This window comes from Kryptolebias marmoratus, linkage group LG4, assembly GCF_001649575.2.
Source record: "Kryptolebias marmoratus isolate JLee-2015 linkage group LG4, ASM164957v2, whole genome shotgun sequence".
NCBI classification, from domain to species: Eukaryota; Metazoa; Chordata; class Actinopteri; order Cyprinodontiformes; family Rivulidae; genus Kryptolebias; species Kryptolebias marmoratus.
In genome coordinates, this window is record NC_051433.1 from 8625960 (window position 1) to 8649456 (window position 23497).

Here is a 23497-nt window from a genome sequence, read left to right on the forward strand (position 1 = left end):
CTTCTTATCAATAATCAGTGTTCAGGAAAGTCGTGACCTAAATAACAGTTTTGTTTCCATTTTCAGCACACACACACACACACACACACAGAGTAGTGTGGAGGCTCTGTAAGATAACAGGAAGGAAGGGTGGGTTTCTCTTCCTGAGCTGTTATTTGTTGATCAATCTTTTATCTTTTGGGAAGCATCTCGTCCAGATCTATCTCCTCCCTTGATAAGAATTTACGGACCTGCCCAGGAAGGCGTGCGTGACATTTCTGCAGCGTTGTGGGGATGTAGATAATCACCATGGTGCCCCATGGTCGGAATGGATCACATTTGAAAGGTTTTTGTTGTTTGTGTGTTTTCTCAGTCCCACTGGGTGTTGGACCAGACAGATAGGAATCACTTTCATGCCGATTCTGTTTTACTCTCTGTGGAAAGTTTAAAGTCTTCCACAGATGCTTTAAACCGTGTGCAGAGTTTTGGTGCCAGCCAGTTGTTTGTTTGTAGGTTTTAGTTGATTTTGAAGTGATGATGATTTTGTGCTGTAATATTATTTTTCTTGAATCAAGCTTTTAAAAAAAGCAAAAGTGGAATAATTGAGTATGAATATTTGAACAGTTTACACAAGAGTAGAAAAATGGCAGATGTGTTAGCGTCACTCTAAAGGTATCACATCAGTGTCAAAGCAGATTTTTTTCTGTGTACGTTATATTGCTTGCAATGTAGCAAAAATAATAAAAAATTCTCAAAGAAATGTGGAGTGCACTGTAGCAGCAAATCATAATACAGAAGTAAAATTAATGTTTCCCAAAATTATGATGAAAGCACAAGTAATTAGGTATTATTTTCTGTCACAGCAGTATGAACTAAAATTAAGCTAAAATTTCCATTTAACATCTAACTCCTGCTGACAATCACTGTGACCCTGCAGCTCACTTTAACACTGCAAGCTGAAGTTATTTAGTTGTTTTGGAAATCTGTAGCCAAGCGCTGCATTAGAAAATGTCAGCTGAAATCTGTGTTTAAATCATATGCTGTAAACTATTTATGCTCACACATTTATACCACACAGCTAAAGACGCAGCAGTCTGTCTGTTAACAAAATATCTCATAATTCACTGACTGCAATGAGACTTTAAGGATATAAACACTGCATACAACTAAATAATATTTGGAGTCAGTCTTATTCAAAATGGCCACCAACATTAGCCAACATTAAAATGGCAATAACTCGGTGAATTTTAAAAATACTGACATAAAATTTGGTGTGGTAGTAGTACACATTACCAACACATACTTTGAATGTGACATGTCACGATATAACATTAAATTGTGCACAATATTACTTTTAAGGTTTGACCAAAATGTAATTTTTCAACATAGAAAGATGTTAATCTAAAACTCTGACCTGAAAGGCAGCTGGCGATATGCATTCCTTCAGTGTCTGTTAATTACCGATAACCTAATGAATGTTAGGTTTTATTTTAAGACTGTTGTTGTTTAGGATTTATTGTCACATCTCTGCTGAAGCTCACTAAAACTGTTAATTGCAATTATAGAGACAGATCCCAGTTATGAAGTGTCGCCATTATTTTTTATCCCCTTCTACTTTTACAGAACTGTAATTAATATTTGCAGCTCAACTGCTGCGTGAATTAATGAAGCGTTTTGTTTGTGTTGTTGTTTTCATGTAAATGTTTTTTTTGATTGATCTTTCAGTAATGAGGGATCATGTTGAAGAGTTTGTACGAAACATTGCACCTTTTAAAGGGTTGTACACGCAGACATTATTGACAAATTTTGATGTCATAGAAGATTTGTCACCTCAGCACACAGACTCTTGGTGAAATGAAGACTCTTTATATCGTTTTAATTCAGTGTTCTTGTTGTGTAGCTTTCAGTTCTGGCTTTGACACAGATGTTATCTTGACTCACCCAAACATTTGTTGCAGTCCGAGCTCCTCATTTTCTGCCCAAAGCATCAGCTCTCCCTGACAGCAGGGAAATGAGCACCTTAAGATGACAAAAACTGTGACAAAAAGCACGACACAGAGCCCAGCCCAACCTCCTGTGCTTCATACGCCTCAAGATTAATACATTTTTATCTGTTTACATGAAACCGAAGCCTGATATCCTTCTGCACATTCTCCCAGTTAGAAGCACATCTTTTATGGTTTTCTCCTCCATAATTTAACCTGAGTTTGTCATTAACATTCGGTTCCACAACAAATCACTCAAGTAGACAAAAAAATTATGTTTCTGCTAAACAAACAGGAAAAACAACATAAAATATGCATCAAAACAGTTATGAAAATATTTATGATGCTTAATCACAAACAGAACTGTATGAAAGTATATTTGCCAAGTTCTCCCTCCCCCCGGCTGTTTACTCTCATCTTTGTCTTATTTTCACATCACCCCCCGCTGTCAGACACAAAGCACAATCATAACTCAGATTCATTTCAGTTTAACCACTGCATCAGTGGCCCACAGGAAGAGCAATCCAGCAGCAGTGCAGGTATTTTAGTGCGAGCCAATCCCATACACTGCTGAGCTGTTTGGTGGGGCCGTCTCACACACACATATATATATATATATATATATATATATATATCTTGCATGTTACGAAATTAATTTTCATCCTGGAGCCGATGAAAATCTGCAGAAAATCTGCATCTGAAAAACACAGTCGATCACCAACTGTCTCGTCTCTGATTGCTTTTCGAGACTCCCAGCAGTGAAGAGGCACAAGTGTTTATACATCATTGTGGCAATGTTCAGAACGCTCTCGCTGTGAAAAATCTTCATGAATGAGAAGTTACCCGCACACATTATCTTTTAAGAACTTCTATTTAAGTGTGATTGTGTGTTCACAAAAGAAAACCTGCCTGATTTAATTGCTGCATAATACAGAGTAATCACAGGGGAAGTGAGCAGCTATAAAGCTTGTTTTATGTAACACCTTTTTTACTTTTTCTGATTTGATTTTATTCTCTCAACATGATGTCTACTTTAAATCACTTAGAAAGAATTGAAAACACTCCAAACTATGGCACTTTTGTGGGGTTTTGTAAAATGGAAGTAATGTCAGCTTTTAGTTGGGTGGATTGAATTAAAAAGGCAGCTTTATTGATGTATTTTTTATATGTTGAAAATGAAATCTGTCGAAGTCCAGACTCTGTATCGACTTTGAAACCTTTGATTTAGCTTCTCAAATAATCGCAGTTAGCAAAATCAGCCAGTTAGTAGCCACAGCTTTGCTACTATAAATAGCTGAATTCAGACTCCAAGTCCAATTTATTCAAACACCAGAGTCTCACTGGTCTGAGGTCAGATATCCTGTGAAGGATTTGTGTCTCTTTACCTCAATGGAAACAAATTCATTTGCTAATGCCCTGTCCACATGGGAATGGTGCTTTGTGAATACACAAATGTTTTTTTTTTCACTCTTTCAGCCTTGCATTCACATTGAAAAGGGTGTTTTAGGAAGTCCAAAACTGTGTTTTTGAAAACTGGTTCCAGACTGAGAAAATCTTGAAACGCCACCTTTGTGTTTTCATGTAGACAGCCAAAGTGCAACCTTTTAAAAACAATAGTGTCGTACTCCTACGGCCTGCCTAACCTACAACCCCAAGCATGACAAACATAACAATAACGATTATGTTAATAATGGCAGATTACATGCAGGAGTTTGTGTTGCAGATGTTGCTTAAGTTCATGAAAACCTTCAAATAGCATTCCCCTGAATAGAGCAGAGCAAAACCCTCTTATTATTACACTAAATATTCTCAGGCTAAAAAAGGTTTTTATGACTTTATTGAACAAATTCCTTGTCAAAGATACAAAAAGTTGCAAAAAAAATCTAAAATATACGTCAAGGATAGATTAGAAAAATGTCAGAAATGAGAATAGTTTTAAAAAAAGGACAAGTGTATAAAAAATTTAGCTTGATGTGTTTTGAACATTGTGAGGAAAATCCTTCCCTCCGGCCATCCCTCCGTAAATTCTGGGCCTGGAAAATGTTCATTACGTTCGCATATTTGGACACGACTCCCAGTCGGTACTGTCCTGATCTTTTGTGGTTTTGTAGTTTAATATAACATGAAGTAAAAGTTCCACTTTGTTGTCATTTCACAAAAAGGATTCAAGTTTTGCTTTGTTTTTAAAAATGTTTTTTTTTTTTACATTTTTGTATTTTTCTTCTTGTTGAGTTTACAGTTCATATCAAAGACTATATAATATACGGTATACACCAAAGGTGTCAAACTCCAGGCCTTGAGGGCCCTGTCCTGGTAGTTTTAGGTTTTTCTTCTCCAACACACCTGATTTAAATGGTTTTATGACCTCCTCACCAAATCAGCAAGTTCTCCAGAAGACTGTCCACAAGTCATTCACTTAAACCAGGGGTTTTAAACCAAGAACACATCTAAAACATGCAGGAGAGCAGCCCCCGAGGAATGGAGTTTGACACCTGTGGTAAACACAATTTATGGTTTCTCCCCAGTGTGTGCATTCTTTATGTCCTGTTTCCTGCTTTTGGTGTATTTTTGCAGCAGTGTTCTTCGCCACATACAGGCCTGGCATTGGTACTTCAACATTTTTAGTCATTTTTCCACATTTCTTTGTGAATAAAAACATTTCTAGAACCAGTTCTGTGTTTCCAAAGATATTTTTAGCAGCTACGAATAAAAAGACTGTTTTGGACAAGGCCTCAGAAGCATGAGCTAGGGATTCGTAATTAGCTAACTGTTAAATAAGCCAGAGTTTTCAGTGAAAATGTTTAAACTGCAAGCAGATGATAATAATTATTGCCTCATTGCGTTATCACGGTTTTCCACTGTTTCCAGGTTTGTTTGGCTTCATGGTTACAGACAGATTTCTGTCCAGTGTCACATCGTAGAAGGAAATTTATGGCTCCCTCTTGGAAACATTCAAGTCATTTCACTCAGAAAACTTCCTCAACAGAAAAGACCATTACGACAGAACCCTCCGAGCCTGCGACCTTGTTTGTTTGTTTGTTTGTTTGTTTGTTGTTGCGGTGGGGAAATTGCTGGTTGACATGAGGGAGGCTGTATAAATCTGAGCGGACATAAAATGTAGATATGTCTTTGCAACAGAGAGCTTGATGTGACCTTTAAATGTATTTATTCAACATTACACAAATTAATGAAGGCTGAAGCATTCAATCTTAGTCAGAGAATAGGTTTGTATGCCCAAAGTGACCATGTTAAACCCAAAGGTTAAACTAATTCAGTTTTATTTTCCTGCTTTTGCAGAAAAATTCTTCACTCTGAGTCTAATCAGCTGTTGCTGAACTCTGTTCAGTGAGAGAAGAAAAAGGTGAATATTAACGTTTGAAAGAAGAACAAATAATTTCATTCCTTTTTGACAGCTTTGAATTTGTCACACCAAGACGGTAACTCATAGGAGCAGTGAATAATAAATGCTCTCGTAGCGTCTTTTTATTTTTCAGGATTTCAAATATTAAACAGTTTCTTGATGGAAGACAGTCTTTTCTACACTTGATATCATTATGTCAACAGGAGGAGAACAGGACTGAACCTCTTAATTTTGCATTTAGTAGAAAACCTGAATCCAAGCTAATTAAATAAATGAGTAAATTAAGGGCTGTTGACATTGTTGGTGATGATTTAATCGTCTCACATGGTCTTCTTATTTTTCTTTTTTGGCTGTTCCCTTCTCAGGGATTACTACAGCGAGTCATCCTCCTCCATCTAACTCTGTCCTCTATCCTCACTCCAACTACCTCCCAACTGCATCCATATATCTCCTCTTTTTCCTGGCAGCTGCATCTCTAACATCCTTCTACCAATATACCCACTGTCCCTCCTCTGCACATGTCCAAACCATCTCAGTCTGGCCTCTCTAACTTTATCTCCCAGTCCTTCAACCTGTGCTGTACCTCTGATGACCTCATTCCTGATCCTGTCCATCCTTGTCCCTCCCAAGGAGAACCTCAACATCTTCAGCTCTGCCACTTCCAGTTCTGTCTCCTGTCTTTTTGTCTGTCCCATTGTCTCCAAACCATACAACATAGCTGCCCTCACCTCTGTCCTGTAAACCTTTGACCTTTGCTGCCACCCTTTTGTCACAAATCACAAACTTTTCTTCATCCACTCCATCCTGCCTGGACTCTTTTCTTCACCTCTTTTCCCTGTGATTGGGCCTAATATGAATGCTGAATACATTTATGACCAGATAAGACAATTTTCTCTTTATTTTAACAGATTTTTCTTTAAAAAATGGTGTCACTCTGGCCTGTCTGGTTTAATTTTAATTTTAATCCTAAAATATTAATTTTCACAGATCAACTATGACTGCCTTGAATGAAACTGCAGCAAAACAACAAACCCAGATTATTTTTATCTGCCTCAGCATTTAGAGCATGTCAGCATCCATCCATCAATTCATTTGTTTCTTAATAAGCATGTTTGTCTCGTTATTTATCTACCTAATTATGTTGTTGACCTGTAGAAATGATTTGAATAAATAAGATTAGACTTTTTTTTCCAGTAGCTTTCAATCTTTCACCACTTATTGGATGTAGATAAAAGCCATAATTCAGTTCGAAGGACATTTATTATCTTGTAAATGAAGCATATCCCTATGCAAGTCAAACTGAGTTTGTCTGAATCAATGTTTTCAAACTAATTGAAATGTGGGTATTATTCTCCAAGGGCAGCTAACCGTGACGTTCAGAGAAAACAACCCTAAAGGCAGTGAAGTCACTGTGGCAGTGCCAGCTGCAGAGGTGATGTTAGCACTTTAGATCCTCTGAGATTTGGACACTTTTCTTCCCAACAGCTCTGCAGAGATGGTGTGTGAAGCTTATTTGCTGCAGCCAGACTGAATTTGCACTGCATCCGTTTCTCTCAGCACTCTCTGTAATCGTTCACCTTTTCCTCCTTAGATCAACGTGAGTGCATGAAGCTGCAGATGGCGGCTTGTCTAGTTTAGTTTGGGCTTTAGATTTAAGACTGCTGCTTCACAGGTGGTTTGGTGAAAATATGCGGAAATTGTTCAGATGAAGTGAAAAATCACACGACGACACTTCTGACAGTGACGTGCTTTAAAAGCCTTGTGGAGGTCTAACAGGTGCGGGTTTCAGGAAGTTCTCTAAGTTGATAATAGTTGCTCTTCCATCACTCTGCTTTTCTGTTGAAGCACTTCCTCCTCCATATTTTCCAAAGTGAACAGTGTACTTCCATAATGACCCGTTGTCATTGGTGTCAAACAGTGCATCATTTAACCCTCTATTAAAGGAGACGTGCCCCCTTTTCACAAGTATTCATTATTTCCTGAGATTTTAATGAAAGGTCATTAAATAGGAGATCCGTACAGGGAGACAGGATAATTCTGTCCTGAGCTGGGGGAGCCGTGTAGAAACTGAATGACACAAGTTGGCAAAGCTTGCATGTGGGGTTTTTTTCCCCCCTGATTTTCTTTTTCTTATTTAGTAGATTGTTTAGGATCACACATACGGAGGGAATTAAAGGTATAGCATTACTTGAAGAAATGCATATCACCCGCTGCCTTCCATGCCACCAGAGTTTTAGATTAGATTGACTCTCAGCATTTTAGCTCAATAATTGTATAATTGACTGAGTTATAACTATTTTTGTGTTGGTTAATATGGACTATCAATGGTGGCCATTTTAAATTGGATTGAATCCAAAAGTTAATCAGCTGTAGATTACTTCTAATGATTACTTTCTTCAAGTTTTGTTCATATTTATTCATCATTCATGAGGTATATTTTGTTAACAGACTGGCAGTAAAAAAAAGGAAAAATCCCCACACTATTTTCAATTTAAAAAGCACTTTTTCATTATTCCAGTTTCATTCGTATTTATCTTGTTGTCATGACCCCCTTCTACAACACTCCTTACCTCCCTTTTCTTCATTAGCTGTCACAAAAACATGCAATTTATATTATAGGCACTCTTCTGGCAAGGCAACCTGCTCTTAAAGTTCTGTTTGAAAGATTTCAGTGAAAAAGAAAAAAAAACCTTCCAGGTGCAGCTTCTCTTGAAGAATCTGCTTCTCATCTTCTTGATTTAATTATCATACAAAAGCTGCTTGGAGTTCTTGAGACAGCTGAAAGATGCACTGATTAGGAATGAGCAGCCAAGAACTGCAGATGGATAATCAAGTATCTAATCTCTGCAAAAATAAATAAATAACAAAATACAGAGAACAGAATCTGATCAAATTTAAATACATTTCACTGGGTTGGCTTCAGCTAAGAATTAAATGTTACTATCAGGGGTTTAAAAGACTTTATTTTTCCTTTTTAAGGCTTCTTTTCTCTCGAGGCTGTTGTTTCCTATTGATTAAGCAGTTTTCAGCATGAACCACAAACCACTTCTGTTTTTGTCTGCTTCTTATATCGAACTAAAAGTAGTGCTTATGCTGTAAAAAACAGCTTGAATCCAACATTTTCTATCATAAAGTAATACATCAGGTGGTTTGCTGACCACTGATATCTCTGTTTCAGCTGAACAGAAATGACTTCTTCCACTTCTCTCCTGAAGTGCCTCTCTTCTCTGAGAAATTTAAGATGCAGGTTTAAACATTTCCACTGAAAGACTCTCAAGGTGTGAAAGAGCAGGAACTCATCAGTCCACAAAGAGTCTTATTGGATAAAACATGTTCAAGACGCAAAAAGAAACCAGTTTCCAGTTTTCTATAAGCACTTTGATTTGTCATCAGACTGAAAATCTACACTGATGTATATAAAGAACTCTGCATATACTGTATGTGAATTATTGCTCAGCTCATTTTAAAGTTAAGAGTTTATAAGAAGTCTGTTGATATTCAGAACGATTGTGTCAAAAAAACAAACCTAAGCAGAACATCTGTAGGACAGTACAGCTACTATAGCAGAAATGATAAAGTGCCTGATGTTGTAGCTAATGTGTATTAGAGGAGTTTTCTGCCATGTCGACAGAGGAATGTGACAAATATCCCCCCTGCTCATTTATTTTCAGTTTCCAGTGCTACAAACTCATTCTTCCACTCACTGTTTACTTGTAACTAAAGGCAGATGTCATCTCTGCCAAACAGGGGATAATAGTGAAAAAAGAGCCTGAACATCACTTCCTGCTCAGGTTGGCAGGTTTAACATTCAGGCTGCTCTCATATGCACAGAAAACATGTTTTGGGATTTGAGGGTCCGGACTGAAGAGTTGATCTGTTTGGAGGGGGACGCAGACAGTTGGTGTGATCTTCAGCATCATTACATCATCCTGCGTCACCACCCCCTCCACACACACTCACACACACACACATTTCCAGGCTCATTTAGGTAATCTCCCTGCAGACATGATATGATTAATGGATTGCAGATTGATTGGTAACGTTACCAGGTAGCAAAAGGTTGACTTCAGGCCTTTCAGTGAGTATTTACCTGTTTCTTTGTCTGTGTTTTTTGTCAGTTCGTTACCTGCTGAGAAACAACGTGAGTCCAGACCTTTGCAACGAGGACGGCCTCACCGCTCTGCATCAGGTGAGATGATCTATAAATCCCTCTTCATGTCTTTATGAGTATATTAATCCCCATTTAAAGGAAACTCATTTAAACATCTTATTTTCAGCTGAAATTGACAAACTCAAGTGGTACAATGAAGTGACTGGTATCTGTTTTTGTCTGTGGGCTCATAGGAGTCTGATTATGTTGTGAAATGTTTGAGCAAAGGTGGGAGGACACATATTTGGCACGTGGGTCAGGACTTCCTCCCCCAGAAAAATTCTGTAATTTAAATCAAATATCCTGCATTTTAAAACCATCTGACCTCGAGCTTCATGAAAAGTTTAGCAAACATTATAAGTTTAGATTAGTTTGAAAAAAGATTGAATTAAAACCTAGAATGCAAATAGAAAAACAAATAATAAATAGAGCATAAAATATGTAAACAAGTGTTTTTCTTAGACATAATCTAATGTTTTTACAGCGTATGCGTTTTTATGGCTGTATGCTGCTGCACTACTTTAAATTCAAACAGAAGTGATTTATACAAATAAATACATATTACAGCATATCACAACATGATCTGGACTTTTAAATCAAATTAAACAAAGTTAAACTGAAAAGTTATCATTAAAGTCTGTAAAATCCAGCAAAAAGCAGCTCTGACTCAAACCCAAGACTTATAACAAATATTGAATTCCTTTTTTTCTCTAAAGCACCAAAATATACATTTTAATGCACAACCAAGAATGTGTCTTTTTCTCTCTAAGACATAGAGAATATTTTTTTAAAGAACTGGAGTGTATTATAAAACCAAACAGTATGAGGCAAGAAGAGAAAATTATGATCATTTTGTTTTCATCTTATTGGATAGAAGAGAGCAGAAATCCTCTTAATACCAATATAAAATAAGAATATTTTAAGTGAGAATGCTTAAAAGTGTTTATTTGTTGAACTCAGTTTTGCCATCATAAGGCTGCTTTGAAATTTGCCCATAAAGTTCAGCTAATCAGAACTTCCTGTCACTTTTATTATTTATTCCTATTTTCCAGCTTTGCTTCCTGTGGTTTGTTGATTTCTTGAAGATATATGTTGATTTGCAGAGATGCTTTGAATGTGTTTTAATTTAAATATTTCACCTGAACATAAATACCAACAGCGCATAGTGGAATAATAGAGGACTTGTGTAGTAAAAAGTGTTGAGGTTTTCTGATGTTTAAAATGTTTTTTGTATGACGGTGAAGAAACGAGCTCAGTTCTGACGGGGGAATTACGGTAGTTAATTTTGATTTATGACACAGATAGAGAATAGCAGGGCTATTTTCTCTGCTAATTAGAATAAATACTGACATTATAATCAGAGCTTTCATCTCCTCCAAATCAATTAATTTTGCCAGGAAACAAACGCTTGTTTTGGGATATTGCGACTGTATGGAATGGCTATTACTCAGATCCTGCAGCAAGAAAAGAACATTTGATTTTATATGACAGTGTGTCTCAGCTGTGTGTTTCACCTAAACTGAAATGTCAAAGGTGGAAGAGTAAACTCAAAGTCTGTCTTTAAGCTTTCTGAAGGATATCGGCCCATTTATGACTTTGGTTCCTTTGCCCTCCATCCTTTCCTCCCATTTCCCCTCATTTTGAGTCTCTACCTCTCTGCCCTCCCCCCTTTCTCCCCTTTCTCCCCTTTCCTTCCATCTTTTCACTCTGCCTCGGCTAACACAGCCATATCTCTTCCCCTCTCGGCTGTTCAAAGCCTAATATTCACACTCCAGCTGGGAGGCAGTGAAATGAACAGAGGAAGAGAAAATTGAAGTCCATCAGTCACCAGTGGTGTGGCTGGTGTTTCAAACACAGCCAAGGGATCAGAATGACCTTTCGGCTTTGAATGTGTGTGTTCTTGATTATATGGTGTTTGGACAGACCCGTCTGTACAGTTGGCTTGAGAAGAGATGCTTTTATTGTTGTAATTTTACACGAAAAGCTATTATACAGATATGGGTCGTATAATCAAAGACATTTAGATTCATTTTCCTAAAATTTACTCCTACAGGAGTTTTTGACCCCGCAATCTTCTTGTGTAAACAGTCCCAACATGAGTTATATTTTGAGCACACAGACACAACTCAGAGCAGAAAGGGACACAAATGAAGAAATGTGCTGGTGGTGTTTCTGTAAATGAGATGTCATATCTGCCCAGGCCGGGTCTCACCTCTCTGATATGAGACATTAATCAGCAAATGGCTTCCAGGGTCACTGAATGTGCCACGACACATTCAGACAATCACAAACACATAAGAAGATTATTGATGTCAGATGAGTGTAAGAATGGATTTTTTTTTTGGAAGCCCACCTGAAATGTGGGATTAGTGCTGCTGAAACAATCACCCCAACACACACAATCAAGACAAACCCAAACGAAAGGTCGAACATTAAATGAAATTTATACATTCAAGGAAGTTTCAGACTCATTTCTTTTAGTTTCTTATGGTTCATTTTCATTTTGAAAAAAAGATTTGTTCATTAGTTCTCCATCATTTATGCCCAGATTTCTAAAACAGAGCATCTTGAACATAAAAAATACAAAAATATTCAAAGTGTTTGAGAGTTTGTTACCTTTAAAAGAGATAAAAAAAAACATGAGCGTGATGCAGCTACCATGTTTGATTGTAGGAAAGATGTTTGTAAAAAGATGCTCAATGGCAAGTTTCAAATTTTGACCAAGTTGTTCTGCTTTTGTTTCATATTTGTGGTTTTTGGTTGGTCCTTTTAACTTTTTGGAAAACTTCCACCAGGTAGTGAAGAGTGTTTTTTGTTTGTTTGTCATTAGACTTATATCTATTCTCTATTTTATATACAGCAGAATCCCCACATTGGTTAAATCCTGTCATAGACTCAGAAATGCATTATGATGAAAGTTCAGCTGTAGTGACATAAACTACAGTATGTCTAAATATACAAAACATTTATGCACTTTTTAGTATACTTTAAAAGCATATTTTTGGGTTGGAATTGCAGAAAATTGAGTGTGGATTGATAGAAAAAAAAAGTCTTAAATATTGTCATAAGAATAATTAAATTTGTTGCGGACATCCTGAAATTACCTTAAAAACATTTTCATACAAAAACTCACAAAAACAAACAAATATTATATTAAGTCTTGTCAGGAGAAGGATACTGTCATTGTTTTTGTTTTTCTATTCATTCATGGTGAGTTAATTTATAAAATGCTAATCCTCTGCAAAAGTCATATCAGGGCATTTGACAAAGAAAGTAAACAAGGTCATATCCAATTAAATACCGTTTATTATAATCACTCAGTCAAATCAAAACCACTCTAAGGCAGTCCAGTTCCATCTATTAAACTGCATTTTCACATTTAAGTTAAGAGTAATTTTAGTCACAGAAATATTTTACGTACACAAATATATTTCAGGCTTTATAGCAGTTATTATTGTCTTCTAAACACACTTGTCTCATGTTGTCCCATATTTTGTGGATGCACAGCTGCTGTCTGTATTTTGCTGCGTGTGTTTGACCTCGGTGAGGCTGGATGTGCACGATGACCCACATCACATTTAAAAACATTTACTTCTTAAATATTGATGCAGAGGTGACAGATGCTGTGGCTGTAGTGATCATCTGCAGCGTTTGATCATGTTGTGCTGTAAGGTTTTCACTCTGTGTTCCTGTTTGGTTCCAGTCTTTTTCTCATAAGTTTTTCAGCTCTTCATTACTTCAACTTTTGAGGACTCAGACCCACCCGACTTGCAGCATCATGTTTGTATACTTAGCTTAAAAAACTCAGCACTTTCAGCACTTTATTCTACTCTTTTTATGGGCTTTTATTTGTTCTTAATGTACAGTTTGGTATTGATGCCCTGACAAAAGCAAAAAAATCCAAAATAAAAATGAAGAAAACAACATCAAGCATGGTTGAAGTTGTGCTGAAGGCCAGTTGTGTTTCACAGATTTTCCAGCTCCTTGCTGAAGTCTACATTCACTTCCTTTGATTCTCTGAGGTCTCACCTCCAGCAGCTAAACTTCAGATTCCTATGATTCATGATTATTTGCATAAGTTTGTTCAGCTCTGGTAAAATTTAAAGCCCATTTAGGCTTCTATTTCTGGCAGCCTCAGCTGTACACTCATTCACCTGGCCCTGCTCTCGCTCACTTATCGCCTCCGTATTTCAGTTTTAGTGCCATCTTTGTTGCCAGCGGCCCCCTTGGCATTAGCCTTGATCGAATTTCAGCCATTTAAAATTCCAAATGTCAGCCTTATTTCCTTGTCATTCTGCTCCTCGGCTCGAACCACAGTCCTCTCTGCCCACTGATGGCTCCCGGCAAGTTTGCTGCTGTTGTTTTGCAGCTTCGTAAGAATAATCCGGGCTTTTGTTTGTGCCACACTCCCATCCTTTGTGTGAATGCTTCTCATGAATTAGACATTATTTCCTTGCCTTCATTCTCTTCACTTTAGTGTCAGGTTAGATTGTGGGTAAAAGTCTGTGAGGTTTGTTTTCTGTCTTTCCAGGAAAAAAAAAAGAAGCGAAAAGATAAGTTAGCATTTAGCAAGCAGGTGGGCTGAAATGTGTGGGTTTATTCAAAAGGAGATTAGTTGGAGCTTTAACTAGAATGTGGGTTAGAACTTTAGGGGTTTTTAATGGTATCTTTTACAAATGTTGCAGACTGGAGCTTTGTAAGCAATTTAATCTATTGGCATTTTTTGACAAGTCGATCGTTAGTCTTGTTTTTGTCAATTTTATGATGTTTTTGTTTTAGACGTTTTCGTGCTTTAAAGCTTGCCAGTAACCCTGCGTTCAGACTGAAAATGGAATCTCCTTTTATTTCCCCAACATGCTGATTTGACACCTTCATACATGCAAACACAGAAGCTGAATAAAGGAAGCGGGTGACTCATTCCCTTCCATCTTCTGCTCTGAATCTGTTTTTTTTTTTTTTTAACCAATAAGACTGGAAACAGTTGACACATTTAAAGCACCGCTTCTGGTTCTAAATGGTTTGTACAAATACCATAAAGACACTTGGGGGTTATTAAGATTGGTTAAAAATCCATTTCAGGTGATTTGATTGCAAGCGGTCAGTTCTGATCACACTTAGTGGTAAATTGTGGACCTCCAAACATTTTGTGATCAAATGCCAATCACCTGCTCTGTAATTTGTTTTGCATTTTTTATTTACACATAAGCTTTATCACCTAACATACACAGTATAAGAGTAATAAGGCCACATATACTGTTTACTGATTGGTGGCTTCACAGAGCTTTGTGCCAGAGCAAAGGCAGAAGATTTGAACCTGTAAAAATCCACAGAGTGCGAACAGCCTTTAGTTGTTCTCTGCACAGCTTCACTGTGACTGGAATATCAGGACTGTATCTAATTATCTGTATCTGTATCTAATGTGACGTAACGGTGCTCGGACTGTAATCTTGTGATTGACAAAGCACAGTGTAGTATAAAGTGACCACAGCGGATCCTAAAACAATCAGGACAAACAAAATGAACATATACTGTGAAGACTTTTGTTAAAGAGTTCATAAAACCTTCGACTTCCTAAAAAACTCAAAACAAAACAAAAAAAAAGCTTAATCTTTAAAATGTTCTCCAGGATCACTGTTTCATTCATCAGTCAGCAGCTGAGCAGGTTTTTTTTTTTACTTGTAGACATCCACTCTGCTGCTTGTGTGTGGTCGTGTTAGTTCAGAAAGAGGTCCTTGAATTGTATTCAGACTATCAAACATATGCAGATAAAAGCATCCAGATCACCTCTGAAGATAGTTTGAGTGAAAACGTGAATTTTCAGTGCACACTGTATTTACCTTGTGTTTACAGACACAAGCACTGTCCGATTGCAGTCTGCCTAAAGAGTGAATTTAGCAACAAATCTGAACAGCCTCGTAGTGTCTTTGTTCTCTTTCTCACCATAACCAAACTGTCTGAGGATCGCCAATATATTTGGTATTTTTCCCACTGAGTAGCCAGGATGCAGTTTGAAATCGTGTTTCGGCAGGTGAGCGAATGAAAAGATGACCTTCAAAAGTCCTGAAGTTTAAACCTAAACATTCTTTTAAACATTTAAAACAAGAAAAATGTCTTTTTCTTCAAGTTTTCAGATTTTAAATTCCTCCCAGCTTTTGTTAGTAAAACCAATTTACTTAAAATACGTTTTGGTAATTGATTAGATTTTGTCCTAATGATCAGCAGCAGTAAACTCCTTGGAGCGGCTTTAAGCTCCTGCTCCACTCGGCAGGCCTACTGTGCTGCTACAACTGCACAAACCAGAAACTTTCCTTCATTCTCACATCAAAATGCATCCACGGAAGGCTACAGCTGAACTTCTAAATAAGAAATAGTTATGTTAGACCCAGGACCTGTCAGCTGAATTTAAAATAAGCACTTTTCAATTATTTTCAGCTAAAGGTGGATTGATCCTGTTTACTTTATTGACAGATTCTTGAAGCAAACGTCCCACTGATTATAAAGTAGCTCCAGACAGAAAAAAGGTGGTTTTTACTGTAAGATAAACAGCATCCTAAATAAATCTTAAAATCCATAATGGGCTACCTCTAGAGACAAGAGATAAAGGATTTTCCATTGGCTTCAGTCACTGACCTAATGATTGTAGAAAGGTTTTTTTGAACATTTCAGTTGACATCATTTGTTTCTGTGTAATAATTTCCTCCTACGCTGGGGTTATCTATGTGATCTTCTACCTTACAACCATGTCTGAGCCTCCTTTTTAAAGTAACTTTGTAAAGCCAAGCCACAAAAACTAAAAAAAAAAGCTTCCTGCAGAAATCTTTGTAATCTGTCACAGATGTAGTCCCGGGTGAGAAATATCAGAGGTGAAGTTTTAGTTTTATAGTTAGAGGAGTCACGTAGGAGAATAGTGCACATGGGTTGAGCTACCTTTACTGGCTGGATTTGAAACAGATAAATGAATGCATTTTGTATTCTGCTGTGTTAAATAATGAATAAGGACAAGTTTCTAGCCCTCGGTGCCGGCCCCGAAGTCACTGAAAAGCAGGAACTTGTGACACAGAATGCTGTAGAATACAGACTGCAGTTGTTTGCATTCCCCAGAGTGACATCTGTCTGCTTCTTTATATTCATGTTTGTTCCTCTCTCTGTGTTATCCTCTGCCCTTTTCTCACGTGTCAAAGACTAGAACACTCTAGAGAGTTCATTTTAGCTCATACTCTTGGAAAATGGAAGGAAAATATCTTATCTGTGCACTAAAAGACTTGGAGGTTTTTATGATGAGCATCGTTAGAGTTCATTTAAACAGCTGCTTGAACAGGAACAGCAGTAAAACTACATTAGTTGGGTTAAAGTTTGAATGCTGTTGTTTTCTTCTTGATTATATAATCCACCAATTACTTTCTTAAGTACTCAACTAGTAAAGTGTAAAAACGAGACACTCCACTTGCAATTACAGCTTTCTAATTAGTTATGGCTTCCTTTGTTAAACTAGTGGGTGGGAAACTCAGATACTTAAAGGAGTAGGAGATTTTTTTTGTGGTGTTGGTTTGTGTAAAGGTTATGAATAATGTTTTATCTGTTGTATATAGCTCTATAGATGACCTCTCTTTGGAAGAAATGTAGATTAATACACACTGGTCCTTTTTCCTTGAAACCTGATCAGTTTGTGAACAGGATGTACATATGTAGTTTGTGATCTGAATTTCCTTTTTAACTACTATCATCACATTTTTATTTTCGTCTCCTGGAATCCTTTTATTCATCAGTGAAGAACACTCGTGTTTTAGAGCAGGATTATCTGCGTTTTCTCAGAAGAGATTTTGCATTTCATCGCGTTTCTCTCATTTCATCTCAACACAGAAAATGGGGAAAAATCCCATCCCTGGGGTTGATTGAAAATGTCTTGAACAAGATTCATGCACAGAATTTAAACATCACAGATGTCAGTGGAGGACTTTGGAAACGAGACTTTTTCTCTGAATCCTTCAGTTTTCTCATCATATCTGATCCTCCCACTGTGACAAAGTAATCTTATCCTTCATCACTCCACTTTTCAGTCTCTTGTTTTTCTACCGCAGTCCTTGTTCAGTGGTGCAGCAGTGCCACGCAAATTTAAACCTGCTCTGGCGGAAAAAAAGCGCCGCTGCTGGTATCAGTCAGATTGGAGGATGGTCTTCATGGAAAAATCTCTCCACCCTCATGCCCACACTCTCTGGCATTCAGTTTACCAAGGAAAATACTTTCTCTGCCTTCATACAGTTTGTCTGTCTGCTTCTGTGAGTTGTGGGTGCGTTTCCAGTTTAGCCTCAGATCCAGGAAGCAGTCCACACAATGGGTAATGTGTCAACACACAGTCTCCAAATTGGCCTAATGTGTTCTCAGATTTGCTCCCCACAATATGCCATTAAAACTCCTTTTAAAGAGACGTGGCGTGACTTCTTTATGAACTCTGCGCTCTTCTGTTCTGTTGAAGACAAATGAGTTTCTTTTTCGTTGCTTTCTTGGACTCGTTAAAGGTGCAGAAGCGTGCAGCTCGAGTGCTGCGCAGATGACTACTCACAGTGGGGACTAGACAAAAGAAACTTCTCTTCAAACAGGAGGAAACCTCATAAATTTTCACAAATTCTGTTCACATTGTTATGGCTGCATTAAAAACTTCAGCTTCAAACACCTCTCAATTTTTACCGCCTTGCTGTTCTCTCTTTTTTCCCAAGCTGACATACAACTTTAAAATGTTAGATTTTAATTTTTAACTGAAATAACTGATTTTCAGATTTATTGCAGTAATTTCTATGCTGCTATTAGAGATATAAGCAATTATTATGACAGGGGTATCTTAAATAACCGTGATCGGATGATTAATAGCTTATTGTGACAAGCCGACTTTGTGTTTCTCCACACAGTGTTGTATAGACAACTACGAGGAGATGGTGAAGATCCTGCTGGACCGAGGAGCCAATGTTAACGCTCAGGACAATGAACTATGGACGCCCCTGCACGCTGCTGCTACCTGTGGCCACGCAGGACTCGTCAAAATACTCATCGCACAGTAAGTCCCAGAAACAACCTGAGCTGCTGCCAGCATTGCAGAACACGCTGCACACCAGTCACCAGCATCCACATAAATAAAGGTGAACGAAGCAACACAGTTTGCTTCTGTTGCTCAAAATTGAAGCCAAAAAGTGTGTTTTGTTTTTAAGCACTGCTGTGCTGTATTTTTGGATTCTGCGTACGAGGGATGTGGGGCTGCACCATCGACAGTCCTGCCTACACTCCCTCCCAACTTGCTACGAGGCTGTCATATTGTCAATAACATGACACTGTTTTTAAAGCCTCAAAGATCTAATTGCAAATAAATGCATTTTTAAAAATCTATATTTGAACACACAGCAGCAAGGTAGTATCTCCACAAAATCAACACCTGAAGAGGTTTTTCTGCAGTGTATTTTTATCTTTTAGTTAGCAAATGTCTCATTTGTTTAGAGGAGCAGGACTTAAAATGGTATTTAAGCCAACCATTAAGGGGTGTTTGTCCTGCTGTGGCTTTTGCTCCAGTGTCTAGTTATATATCTCAATAGTCACAATACTTTCATTTGTGTTCAAGGCCCAATTTTCTATCTTGTATAGACTGTAAATTATTGTTTAAGACCATAAACTCATGAGTAAAATGTTTACATGATCTAACAAAACTTGCCTGAAATTGGGAATTTATTTCTATATTGCTATCAACCAAAGGAATTCAGTGCAGATGAAACACACTTGCAATAATATCTGTTTTTTAATTATTATAGTTTTTATTAGTAGATACAGTATCTTTGATTTCAACGCTGACTCATAAGAATTAAATTTTAACTAACTGAATTAGAAATAGGAGTGTCGTTTGATAATATGTTGCAATGGCGTGATGTAGTGAATGCAGTGGTGAATACTAACAATATCAAGCTGAGGTGCATCGGGTTTCTGTTTGATTTTGGCCAGGAGGTCATTGATTGAACAATTGATCTTACTATTGATCAGATCAGCACATCACAGTTTTCACAGACGTTCTAATTAATCAAACAGAACTCGAGTTTTGTAAACAACAGATTCTGCATGAAGTCAACTTTATAAATGGAGCAGACAAGCTCTTAGAATTGATCATGGCTGTAAGCAGATGGAGGGGTGGGCAGGGTTAACCGCCTCTACCAACTTAGACAACACCCTGAAATTAACCAGCAAGTTATTATTCTGACAAAAATGAATACATAGTCTCTGTTATAATAAAGTTTCAATCATTTTGTTTGAGTTTTTGGTAGGAGAAATGAAAATTTTGTATTCCAAGAACATCAGTGGATGCCACCTGAAGTAAAAATTGATGGTAATGATCCTGGCAGGAGAGGAAATTGCGAGTTCACTTTAATGGTGAGAGGAAGAAAACATTCAAGACTAATGATTTTTTTCAAAAGGGACAAAAACAAGGAAAATAGGCTGAAGCCACCATACTTCTGCCTTCCTCTTGTCCAGCTGTAAGAAATTAAAGTGACAAATATAGATTAATTATGACCAAATAATGTCACAGAGTGACTTATTGCCCATCTTTCTAATAACTCACTAACCCTGACACAATCTCCAGTCTCCATTATATAAATTACTTCTAATAGTTGGGCTAAGTCTGACTCACACATTGACATTTTTAATAATGGTTCAGTGAAATTGGTTTTATTATGTTTTAATTACCTCTTAATGAAGATATAATGTAAAATCTCACATGCACACAAAAAAACCCCTGAGGACAAATGAAGTTGTGTAATTTAACAGGGTATAATTATGGCTTATGCTAAGACAAACTAAATGTTTGGATTTATTGTTTGTTTTATTTAACTTTGAGATTTATTTTGTTATTCCTGTCTAAAACGGTTTGCTATGGTGGTTCTTTTGTTTCACAAGTGCTCAGACCAGTTCAAATGTAATTAGGTTTTTTTTTTCTTCCCTTTTGTGTGCATTTATTGCAGATTGAGCAGTCTGTAATATATTTAACACTTGTTTCTCATGTAGCTAACTCATTACCAATAATATACAATCAAATTTATTAACCTCTGAAAATGAATTTTATGTGTTTGTTTAATTATTCATCTCTTCATCTCCCAGTGGTGCAGATCTGCTGGCCGTTAACTCTGATGGGAACATGCCCTATGACCTGTGTGAGGACGACCCAACACTGGACATCATTGAGACGGCCATGGCCAACAGAGGTAGAGCATAAATATTTAAAGAGATGGCAAACCAGCTGCAGAATGGGGTTTGCGGAATGAGTCATTAGGCTGTAACTCTTAGTTAAGATAAACATTTTTGTGTTTTTATTAAGCTGAATAACCTAAAATCCTCAGTTTTTGCAGCAAGGTTGATTTTTAAGGAGTCACATCTAATCAAACATTGTAAATACACGACTGTCACTCCTGACCAGAGAAAAACATACATTTTTTGTCCACATATAGAAAGATTTGAGCAAGGACTGCTGCTGGAAATCAAAAGCAACCTCTAACAGTCAGGAAAAATTTTAGATTTCATGTTCTGAAGGAGGACTTATTCTGCAAACTACCTTGGAGGTAGCCAGCTGACCGAATGAGGACTCACAGGAAAATATGTGATAGGAAATGAAAATGAGGCCAAAGAGCCGGTAGCCCTTTAGCATCCCACTAAATCCCAAATGCTAATCTGCATGAACCAGTTGGTTGATTTTTTACTACCAATGTCTGTTCCCTGGACAACAAAACCAGATTGATTAATTACAGGTGCGGTTACACATGCAGTAAGAAACCAGACTGTTATGTTTTTGACTCTATAAAAGCATCTCTGACTCAGTAATTCAGCAGAATGATCCAATGTTTTTATATGCGGACAGAAAGTTAGAACTCTGCTGCATAAGCTGAATGTCCTCAATCTGCAGCACGTCTTTGAGATCAACTGCAGGACAGTGATAGAAGTAATTAGGAAATATTATAAACTCATCTGCTTTAGCCTCTGTTTCAGTTAACAGCCAGTGCAGCAGTACCATAGAAACTGTTGATGCAGGCTGGTGTAAAGACATCACAGACCAAAGAGCCACACAGATCCGCTCAAAGCAGCAAGTCCCTCTGCTGCTTGGTCCTCGTAAAAGATTCTTGTCTCCACATCTCAAAGATTTGCTGACTGATGTAATTTATTCAGCTCCTTTTTGTTTGGTTGAGCTTTTGGAAAGTCTGATCACAACTTTTCCTGCTCGCATGATTTTACTTCCGCGTTATAAACTATAACCCGAGCAGGGCACATTCAGCAGATAGTGAATCCTTATATCATCCTTAACCTTGCAGCTTAAGGCTTTTGGCACTTTTCCTACACTGGTCGCTACAGGAACAGATTGCAGAAGAAGACTGCAGCAGAGATGTGACCTCAGACTGCTTAGTGTCCCGCATAGATTTAGGATCGGCACTCCGGGTAGCTCTGAAATATTCACAGTTCAGCGTCTCCCCCAGTGGGATGCAGATTAGGGTAGTGTATATTCATGCTGCGTCATAGTAAACAGCCGCAGTCTGTCTGTGTGATGTTACTGAGGGAGTTCAAGGAGACCAGCGCTGGTGAACAAACTGCCCATCTGAGGTGAGGGAGTGAATCCTGTGCTGTGTTTTAAAAGTGAGTCGGAGTGGCACAGCTTTACTTACCTTGGATTGAAAAAAAACAGAGGGCCGGTCAATGTTTTCTTGTCGTTTTCTGGTAAATGGTTTCATTTACAAACAGGCGTGTGTGCACAGAGCTTCCAACAAATCAAGAAAATTAGTCTCTTCTCTTTACCAGAGCTGCAGCAGTGTTCTTGTGTTGGATAGAATTTCAGTTTTACAGGTCTGCTTTGAGAAAGTTTAAAATGCTTTTGAATTTCAGCAGGAAGTTTTATGAAAAAAACAACAACAATAGTTTATGGCACTGACTATTTGCTGGACTTCATCAGACACAGTATTACTCCAGCCAAGAAATGATTTGGCACATAACTCAGAGAAAACACTGACTTAAAAAAAAAAAAACTTGTGCTAATTAGTGTTGCTTTCGAGTTTCTGTAAACAGGATGCAACCTTGTCATATTTACTGCAGAGTCTGGGCATGTGCAAAACCATTTCCTCCCCAAAGAGAGTTTGTTATTTTTTCATCTTGGGCAAAAAAATCTCTTGTCAGTGAAATGTTTATGAAAAAAAAATCATATAAATCTTTAAAAACTGTTCATCTGTGGAAAAAAATAGGATTTGCATATTTTATTCTTCACAGTGAGTAAAAATAATTATCAATAGGGAATTTTAGTGTTTTAAGGGCACACTAGGAAGGCACAACAACAGCATTATTACACAAATGTGTGCTGTATATCATGTTTCTGGTGCTGAGAGGCTAGTGAATGTATTGGCCCACCTGATCAACTCGTCTTGTCAGTCAAAGGTTTACTCAATTCTTAGCAGACTGTTACATTCAGCCGCGTCAGGACGATGTTTACATGTCTAAGCTCAGCAGAGATACTAAATTTGCTCAGTAACAGACGTTGTTCGCTTGAGAAAACTAGCTAAAAAAATGCTAAAGTGTCATGTGAAAGTGTAGAAGTTTATTATTAGCCAAAGTAGCATTCTTTCACACCAGTAAATTTTTGAGGAAGAATTGTTTCATAAGCTTGAAAAGTGTATAAAAGAAGCCTTTGTTTGGCTAGCCATTAGCATCTCCTGGAGGAAGACTTCTGTTCTTTTCTTCATACTCCATGTTGTGTGTCTGCTGTCACAGCTGATAAGGGGCTACTAACTGTTAACTATTTGACAAAACATCACTTCAAAATGACCAGACTATCCATTTAATATAAACAAGGCAAAAAGCCAAAGTTTGTGCCCTTTAACATCCAGCAGAATCCAAGATGCATCAATGAGCTGCTTGGTTGTGAACAGAACTGATTACCCAAGATGTTGGATCATCCTAAAGGTCAGAAAACCCTGTTATGAGAAACACTATATTGTAGACAAGTGTAGGGTTAATGAATTA

At 37.5% G+C, this 23497-nt stretch overlaps 1 protein-coding gene across 2 annotated transcripts in view; it reads left to right on the forward strand.

Moving 5' to 3' along the window:
• The window catches only part of ppp1r16b (protein phosphatase 1, regulatory subunit 16B), an 85518-nt gene that overhangs the window by 43491 nt on the left and 18530 nt on the right, over nt 1–23497 (forward strand). For both annotated transcript variants that reach the window (XM_017408878.3, XM_037975371.1), the window contains exons 3-5: nt 9444–9514; nt 18379–18524; nt 20603–20706. In XM_017408878.3, coding sequence (XP_017264367.1) covers nt 9444–9514; nt 18379–18524; nt 20603–20706 — 321 coding nt within the window. The remainder of the gene's footprint in view (nt 1–9443; nt 9515–18378; nt 18525–20602; nt 20707–23497) is intronic.